General features: G+C 43.0%; 1 protein-coding gene across 1 annotated transcript; it reads right to left on the reverse strand.

Moving 5' to 3' along the window:
* Positions 1 to 433: 433 nt before the first annotated feature.
* Positions 434 to 7,144, reverse strand: IL17F (interleukin 17F). The gene is made up of 3 exons (XM_062187532.1): positions 7,112 to 7,144; positions 2,419 to 2,639; positions 434 to 689 (listed from the first exon to the last, which is right to left on the reverse strand). Exons 1-3 carry the CDS (start codon positions 7,142 to 7,144, stop codon positions 452 to 454), a joined length of 492 nt encoding a protein of 163 aa, XP_062043516.1. The 3' UTR covers positions 434 to 451.
* Positions 7,145 to 10,072: the final 2,928 nt, after the last annotated feature.

Below are 10,072 nucleotides of genomic sequence, written 5' to 3' on the forward strand. Positions count from 1 at the left end.
ACTATCTAGTAGAGTTATGTGCCAGATCCCTAGCCCCATCCTTGCTATCGCACTCCACCCTGCACAACCCCTTCTGTATACCCATACACTGTGATCATATTTTCAGCATTTCCATCTACATGAAACAGGCCCATTTTGCCAGCAGAGCTCCCAGGGACTGGCACTGGGTCAGGGCGATCAGGTGACCAGAAGGCAGCCATAATATAACATTGAGTGAATGGACCAAGGGCCATCCATTTTCAGGGGTTGGGACTTATGAACCTCTTGGGCCTATGTAAGAATTTTGAAGCACCCAGAGTATCAATCCTATAATATAGAGCTCTGAGGATTCCATGTGTGTCTTATTGGGGGTCCTAGGAAGTGGAGGGAATTGGGGACCAAGATTCATGGCCAGACACTGGGGTGAGGTAAGGCACTCCTGTAGCATCTTCAGTTGACTTGATGGCAGCTCTCAGGCTGTATAGCGGACGATGGGGGTGACACAGGTGCAGCCAACGGTCACCCGCACCTTCTCCAGCCGGAAGGATCGAGAGCAGCCCTGGGGCTCCCTCCGGAGAACCAGGAACTCTTGCTGGATGGGAACGGAGTTCATGGAGCTGTCTTCCTCCCCCTGGGCGTTGATGCAGCCTGAGTGCCTGCATCGTGCCTCTGCGATCTCCGAAGGGAACCGATTGGGGTCCCGGGTGATGCTGCAGGAGGAAGCCAAGGCAGAAGGGTGAGGCCAGTGGAGGGAAACCGACAGAGAAGGGGAGCCTGCTGCACTGGACATTGCCTGAGAGGGAGGCAGTTGGAGTAACCCAGACTGTGACATGGGATCTGGAGCCAGACGCTCTTGGATTCATACACAGCCCTCTGGCCTTTGCTGAACTCCCTAAGCCTCAGTTTCCTTGGCTATGAAATGGGGACTCTCAGATACCATCGCCTCCTTGGACTGCTGGAAACATTTAGTGATACAAAAGCACATTAAAACCCCACTATACTATGTAAGCATTCAGTTAATTTTAGATTTTTAGCTTATTTCTACTTGCATTATTATGATTATATTGTTGTTCATCCTTCACCTAGAGATTGAACATCTCTAGCGGCAAGAACAATCTACAAGACTGCCACTTGGAAAGGAAAACCAACAGCCCAGAGGACGGTGAATCAGCGCCTTCTCTCAATTTCTCTCTCAGGGAGGGCTTTGGTTGTGAAGATTAAGATTGGGACTGCAGGCCAGCGCCGTGGCTCAACAGGCTAATCCTCCGCCTTGCGGCACTGGCAGACCGGGTTCTAGTCCCGGTTGGGGCGCCGGATTCTGTCCCAGTTGCCCCTCTTCCAGGCCAGCTCTCTGCTGTGGCCAGGGAGTGCAATGGAGGATGGCCCAAGCGCTTGGGCCCTGCACCCACATGGGAGACCAGGAGAAGCACCTGGCTCCTGGGTTCGGATCAGCGCGGTGCGCCGGCTGCAGGGCGCCGGCCATGGCGGCCATTAGAGGGTGAACCAACGGCAAAAGGAAGACCTTTCTCTCTGTCTCTCTCTCTCTCACTGTCCACTCTGCCTGTCCAAAAAAAAAAAAAAAAAAAAGATTGGGACTGCAGCTACCCATTTCAGAGCAGCTGGGTTGGGTCCTGGGTCCTCTGCTTCCCATCCAGCTTCCTGCTAATATGCACCTTAGGGGGCAGCAGATGTTGGCTCAAGTATCTAGGTCCATTCCATCCACTTAGGAGAACCAGACTGAGTTCCAGGATCCCAATTCCATTCTGCTTATGCCTTTCCCTCTCCCTGTCCCACACACAAATAAAAATTAAATTTCTCCCTCAACAGGCTCCCCTACTGGAAGCACAAATGCAGACAAATCAATCCAGTCAACCTGCCACTATATACACTTCCCTCATGGGGGAAGCTATGTGGCAACCCCAGAAGCATCTGTACTTAGGCTTACTTTTGGAGGGTATAGGTGGGTGCCTGATGCGCCAAGAACCTCTAGAGACAAAAACCACAAGATTATACTCTGAAAGTTCCCACTTAACACCCACTTCCTAATATAGCCCTTAACTTTCACTGCTTCCTTAGCCCTGCTCCTTGAAGGAAAATGTCTAATCTGATGGAACTCCTTAACCTTAGACCCCCGAGGTTTCTGCTACCCTTATGCAGAGGTAATTTTGTGTGATGCTTTATACAGTCCCCTCTCCCAACATAGAAAGCTTGTAAATTTCTACCCAGGCCTGCTTGAAGCAGGAAAAAGCAAAGAGTGGAGAATGTGGAAGCAAAATCTCAGGATCTTCACCCACATAGGTGGACCTAACCTGAAACAGCAAAATGTGAAAACCCAAAAAACGTGGGATTTCTCTGTATTCTAAATTTTCTACTTTGTGATTACATTAAGCTAACCTATTTTTCAAAGGAATGTGACAAATCAGTCTCCCTTGCACTTACTTGTAATCCCAGGGGGAGATGGAGCGGTTCTGGAAGTCATGTCTGATGGAAACTCCCTGGTTTTGACTGAGGATGCGAATGTCAACTCTCACACTGTTGTCCTCCAGAGGGGGACAATTCCCAGGATTTAGGAGGGTAGCATCCCCCACTTTGGGATTTTTCCGAGCCATCCCCTCTCTTAGGAGGGTGAGTCCCAACATCAACAGCAGCAGAGACTTGACCTGGGAAACAGAGGAGGTTGCAGTTGGTTAGGTATGGGAGCCACTTGCTGGCAAGAGGTAACAGATGCTCTTGCTAACCCAAGCACTTCTGGTCCTTGGATGGGATCAGGTCTTCTCTCCCAATCCTAGGTTCTCATCCACAAATAAGAACAGTTATGCCTGAAGATATCAGGGTACCAAACTGAGAACTAAGTCAGCCTGGCAACTGAAGCCCTCCATAGACTAAATGCTCCTAAACAGGGAGACAGAAAGATGTCAGGGTCTGAGTCTGGGACTGGGGTTTAAATCCTGTCCTGGCTTCCTTGCTGGTTTCCCTTCTTCCCAGCTAAATAATAACATTTTATAACAAAATTAACAAGATTAAATAGAATGCTCTATGTAAAGCATCCTCCAACAAAAATAGATTTAATAAATAACAGCTCTTGTCTATATTTCCAGCCTTGTAGTCCACAAGTCCTTCCTTCCATCTAAAATACACTGTCCCACCTCTGTCTATCAAAACCCCATTCTTCCATTATGCTGCCTCTCAGATGTAGTCTCCTCTGAGAAACATCTCTAAAGTGGTTCAATCAGAAGTTTATTTTCCTAAAACTATAAAGCTTTTACCATCTAGCAATCAAACAGCATTTTTTTTATTGTCTGGAAATGTATTGTTTGAGTTAAAGTCAGATCTACACCCATTAGATTCTAAGTTCCCATGGGAGAAAATGCATAGTGCAAGTGTTACATAAATACTTTCTGAATGAATGAGTAGGTGAATAAATGAATGAGCAAAACAATACTTTAAGTAATATAGTTAAGTTGAATGTGTTAAGAGAAACATTATGCAAAACCAACTATAGCAAGGTTCTAATTATCCATACTAATTAAAAGAAGCAGGTTCACTAATTATGCACAACAAAGAATATGGAAACTATTTCTCTTTAACTCTGGGGAAAAAAATTTTAAGATTTTTTTTTTTTTTATTTGAAAAGCAGAGTTACAGAGAGAGAGGGAGAGAAAGAGTGAACTTCCATTCTCTCACTTCCCAAATGGCTGTAACGGCCAGGGCTGGGCCAGGCTGAAGCCAGGAGCTTCACCCAGGCCTCCCACATGAGTGCAGGGGCCCAAGGACGTGGGCCATATTCTGCTGCTTTCTCAAGTGCATTAGCAGGGAGCTAGAATGGAAATGGAGCAGCCAGAATTCAAACCAGTGCCCATATGGGCTGCTGGCATTGCAGGTGGCGACTTAACCTCTTAGGCCACAATGCTGGCCCCAAAAAAATATTTTTTATACTTATATGGAGATATCAGTTCATCTGGTGCTATATAGGATTGCACAAAGAAGCAAAGTGCTTTGTGAAGACCTAGCTAAAAGAAGAGCTGAAAACCTGGCTGTCTACCAAGATTTATCCTACCATCATTACTAACCCTTCCTGCACACGGACAAGGCCCTTGATGACACTGAACAGGAGCTGAAGCTCTGGGAGCAATTTGTTCACATTCACATCTGGAAGAGGCCGCCTTCTTTTTATATAATGCAGATATTGGGGACAAAAGTGATCAGAGTAAACCAAAAGGTCATGGCATCAATTTTTGAAGTCATAGCAGCTGAAAGCAAGATTGACCTAGATGACCCAGAATGAGACCGATTTGCCTTCAGATAATCAGCACTCATCTACTCTCAGCTGCACAATCATGCACTGATTCATTTAACAACTAGTTTTTGTCTCTAGTGGCTCAGGGCAGGGGCTCTAGAGGCAGATGGCCAGGGCCTGTTGAGGACTTTAGAAGCTGTGACTCAGTTTCCTCCACCAGAAAGTGTGAAAATTTGATGAGATGATCCACAGAAAGCAGGAAAGCCCTGACAGCACGTGGCAAGTATTCAATACAGGTGGCAATTATGAAGCTAATATTATGATAAGGCTGGAAAATGGATGAGAGAGATGTGAGATTTACCTCATTCACCTTCTGTCTTGACTGAGCAATACATCGCTGTAAAAAGAAAAAGGAGGCCGGCGCCGTGGCTTAACAGGCTAATCCTCCACCTTGCGGTGCCAGCACACCGGGTTCTAGTCCCGGTTGGGGCACCAGATTCTATCCCGGTTGCCCCTCTTCCAGGCCAGCTCTCTGCTATGGCCTGGGAAGGCAGTGGAGGATGGCCCAAGTGCTTGGGCCCTGCACCCCATGGGAGATCAGGAGAAGCACCTGGCTCCTGGCTTCGGATCAGCACGTTGCGCTGGCCACAGCACGCCAGCCACAGCGGCCATTGGAGGGTAAACCAATGGCAAAAAGGAAGACCTTTCTCTCTCTCTCTCTCTCACTATCCACTCTGCCTGTCAAAAAAGAAAAAAAAAAAAAAAGAAAGAAAGAAAGAAAAGGAAACCAACTTAGATAAGAGGATCCCTGGATCGCTTCCCAAGCCTATCAATCACTTCTTTGGGTTTCTGAAGTTAATCTTTTCTGTATGATATTCACAGAATCATTTCTAATTTTCACTATCAAAATGGTAAAGTAACTGCACCTTGGAGTTATATACATTAGCAATAACTACCATGCTTTTAACAGGTCATTATATTCATTTTTATATGAGGTACCTAAAAAAAGTCATGGAAAATTTGTTTATTTTGGTGCATAAATTTTTCAAAATAAACACATAGGTGGGATCTTGTGGAAGTTAATACATAGAGTATATTAAAAATAAAGTTTAATTTTGGCCAAAAAGGTCACAGAAAATAAAAATTCTGAAAAAACTGTATGGATGACAAAAAATTTTGCAGCAAAATAAATATATTTTCACTTCATTTTTCTGTAAACTCTTTGAAATAGCCTCATCTTTTAAGAATATTTTAGAAACCACTTTCACATCTCATATCTCTATGGCTGCAACAGCTCGGGCTGGGGCAGGTCAAGGCCAGGAGCCTGGGTCTCCTTGGCTTCTGGGTCTCCCATGAGAGTGCAGGGACCCACACACTCAGGCCATCTCCCACTGCTTTCCCAGGTGCATAATCAGGGAGCTGGATCAGAAGTGGAGCAGCTGGGTCTGAAACTGGTGCCCATTATGGGATGCCAGTGTTGTAGGCAGAGGCTTAACTGGCTATGCCACAACGCCAGTCCCAACCTCTCAGTTTCTAATCCTATTCATATTCCCCTTGTAGTATCATATTTCTTGTTGACAACTCAATAGATTTCTTCAGATAAACCAGAACGGAAATGTCTTTGGAAAAGAAAACTACCCAAGAGATTTGCTTGGATGAAATGGTATTAAATTCAGAAATCTTGCCTCTTAACCATTCAGAGAAGCATATAGTACTTGCAGCCAGAAAACCTGGGTTCATGTCCTAGTTCTTATGCCTACAGTATCCAGTCATATTAAATAAATCACTTAATTTGGCTTTTGCTCATCTGTATAATGGGAAAAGTAATCCCCACTTTCACTGAATTCATGAGAGTTTTAAGGGTAATAATAACACCATCACTAGTTATAGCTAACACTTATTGGGGTTGACATTGTGGCACAGCAGGTTAAGCTGCCTCTGTGACATGGGCATACCATATGAGTGCCAGTTCAAATCCTGGTTGCTCCACTTCTAATCCAGTTCCCTGCTAACATGCCTGGGAAAGCAGGAGATGATGACTCCTTCCCCTCAACTTGGGAGACCTGGATGGAGTTCCAGTCTCCTGGCTTTGGCTTGGCCCAGCCCTAGTTGTTGCAGCCATTTGCAGAATGAACCAGTGAATAGAAGATCTCCCTCCCTCCCTCTCTTTCTCTCTCTCCTTCTCTCTTTGTATTCTCTTTCCCCCATCTCTCCACTTTTCAAGTAAATAAATCTTTTAAAAAATAGTTAACACATTAAATGCTCTATCTTTTCCAGCTGTATGTTAGAATGGTCAAATTAATTAAAAAACTAAGCATGTCAGATCTGTCATTAGACAGTATAGAAATCCAAAAGTAGCAAGTAGGAAAGTCAGATCTCTCTGACTCCAAAGCCTATATTCTAGATATTGTATTTTATTTCATCTCTTAAGCTCTCTAAAATAACAAATAAATATAAAAGTGTCCCCATTGTCATATGTCATGTACCTCTTATGAAATCTAAGCTCCTTTATATTTCCTTTATCTTGGAAAAGGAGAAAAAAGGGCACAGGTAAAAGATATAGATATGTGTATGTGTGTGTGTGTGTATATATATATATATATATATATATGCAATAAAGAGTAAGCTAGGCTCCTACCAGTGGGTAAGAATTTTAGGTCAACCTAACCCTATAATGGGTGGCCACAACAGAGACCATAGCAAGTATCTATGGTCCCAAGACCTGTACATGCTAACAGCACTGCACTAATCACCAGGCAAAGAGCTGTGCTTTGTACCCCACCATAACTTTTCTAATTTTTCCTCCACCAGATCCCAATCAAGCCCACTTCTTTAAGAATCGGCTCTTCTGAAATCCCAGATGACTGTTGTTAAATAAGAATTGCTACTACTCACCATGGCTGTGTCATTCATCATCTTCATTGTCATTTTGCTCTGGTTGCTTGCTCGAGGTAGGAAGCTCTCCTGTGATATTGTCTTCCTGTGTGTGTCTGTGTGTGTCAATGACAGTACCTGTCGGTTTTATAGCAAACACTGTCCTCATTTTGATTGACCTGCTTACTGTCTTTAAGTTGTGGTTTACCCAGAGCTACTGATGAATGCAGACTCTTTTTTTCTATTCCACTTCCTGAAGGGGAAGCAAAGGGGGACCCTAAAAGGAGATGACGGAAAAAGGACCAAATCTTCCCTTTCTTCTACCCCACTCCACCCCCACTGCGCTAAATAATAGTGAAATTCTTCACCGATTTACTACAGAAATGAACCATGTCACAAATTACTGTCATGATTGCCAACACCCTTGTCATGCACCACATGCTCTATTTTCCAATCATGCAATATGAACCATGATTTCAATGGGAGATAAGTCATCCTTACAGAAGCCTTGGTATTAAACTAGGGAATTATCTTTACCTCTATTTTATGGATAGGAAAACTAAACAAAAGAAATGAATGGCATCGGTGAGAGATTCAGGAATTCTTTCCTTAGGGTGTTTCATGGTCTCCAGGCACCAATTCTTTTTTTTTTTTTTTTTTTTTTTTTTTTTTTTTTTTTTTAACAGGCAGAGTGGACAGTAAGAGAGAGAGAGACAGAGAGAAAGGTCTTCCTTTTTGCCGTTGGTTCACCCTCCAAAGGCCGCCATGGCCGGCACACTGCGGCCAACGCAACACACTGATCTGAAGGCAGGAGCCAGGTGCTTCTCCCGGTCTCCCATGTGGGTGCAGACCCAAGCGCTTGGGCCATCTCCCTCTGCACTCCTGGGCCACAGCAGAGAGCTGGCCTGGAAGAGGGGCAACTGGGACAGAATCCGGCGCCCCGACCGGGACTAGAACCTGGTGTGCTGGTGCCGCTAGGCAGAGGATTAGCCTGTAGAGCCACCAATTCTTTTTTAATCCTACAGTTACACTCCTACTAGTACTTAATAAATAATCATTATTCATTCAACATATCAATGACCATTACCTTCACTATCTCTGCTCGGGGATAATTTTTTTAACCAAAATGAATTAGCAAGTTAGACATTCTGGCATGTAATTTTAAATGACTTGCACAAAGTTAATTTGTCTCAATTATATTCAGGTCAACAAAAATTTATTAAGTATAGGACATCTATCAGGAATTATACCCCAGGGTACATATATTTATATTTAAATATATTTATTAATATACTTATACATAAATCTGCAAACAACCAGCAACTTACTTTAAAAAAAAAAAAACCATTAACACTAGGTATATGCTTTTCAAAAGGCAAGGCACATTCTACAGAGCAAAGTCATTTTCCTCTATCATAGCACATTTGAACAACTTTCCTCTATTTTAACTGAAGCAAATGAAGAGTAAGCTGTAATTGGGTTCATTAGGAGGCCAAAACTACTCAACATTCTGTAGTCACAGTCTTTTCATCCACATTGACCCTCCCCTTATCTATGGAGTCCTCTCTGCACCTCCCTTCTAAAACAATCAGAAGTTAAACTCCAAGATAATTTTTTCAAATCATCCTCTCAGGACTTATCCCTTTCTCATCATCTTTTCCCTTATGTTTAGTCTACCTTGCACTTGATCATGTGTTTTAGAATGGGTCTATAAGGTCTTAGTTTTGGGGTAACTTTTGCAATCTCCAGGTAATCTTATCCACCCTCCTTATCTAAATATATACTCCGAAATACACAGTCTACGCAGTGTATTTTCTATGCAAACACATCCTCAAGTTCTCTAGCAAATCCATTCTAGCCAGACTGATGATCCTAAGCCCATCTCATAAAGAATTTTCAAGGCCTCACAAGATATGACCTTCCATATACACAGTGAAGGTAGCTCCATGAAATCAAGAGCCATGCTTTCAGCTTTGCTTATTTCATTCATGCTTCCAAAGAAAAATATCCAGTAGACCCTTAAATGTAGATTAAATTAAGTGGGTTGAGTGACTCCCTTTCTTCAGTGTCTCTTCTCCATTCAGAACCATCTCTCAATGCATAGAAAAACCAGCTCTCTTGAAGGAAGGAATAAACAAATCACTTCAAACTAGGAGTAACTAATTCAGCACACTGATTCTTCCCAGGATTGAAGGGAAGAATGAAGTGGCCCTTTATGTAGAGAGGGAAGCAACAAGGACTTTTACATTCAGTGGTTGTAAAGTTTTCTACACATACCTCCATACACATCACAGTAAAAATATCAGGATGCCAAACTAGTAACTGATGATTATTTCATCTAACATGTATGGAACATCTCTTGTAATATAAATCATGTACAATACTGGGGACACTATGAGCACTCAGCTGACTATGGTAGAAGCTCTTCACTGACTTGCTCTCCACCACTCATGGTTCAGGCTGTCACCAGCTGTTAGAGCTTCAGCGATACACTGGAGCTGTCATTCAACACAACACACTAGGGACCAGGCCACCTTACATTAATTCCAAAGGCTTCCTAATGGCTCCCCAAATGAAACATCAGAAGACTTGTAGTTTTAGGAATGAATTTCGCACAGCCTTACATGTGCCAAAGTAGTATAGCTGGTTGAACATTGAAATCAACAAGACTTTTATTCTATGTGTTTCAAGTGATACTACATATTTTGGGGGGCTACTATTAAAGCTAATAGAGTCTCTACCATAATTAGCTCCAAAATCTAGTTATGGAAAGAAAATGGACACACATGTATAAACCATTAAGATAATAACATGAAATTATTGGGGCTATTGATGGTATAAATGTACACATTTAGCTTATAAATCTAATTTTCAGAAGGTTTTATCCTCATTCCAAAAAAGGCAAATCTAATCAAACTATGCTGCCATGACATAGCAGTATATCTGGAGATACAGAAATTGATGCCCAAAAGTAAGGTGCTA

Source organism: Lepus europaeus, chromosome 3 (assembly GCF_033115175.1).
Source record: "Lepus europaeus isolate LE1 chromosome 3, mLepTim1.pri, whole genome shotgun sequence".
Taxonomy (NCBI): domain Eukaryota; kingdom Metazoa; phylum Chordata; class Mammalia; order Lagomorpha; family Leporidae; genus Lepus; species Lepus europaeus.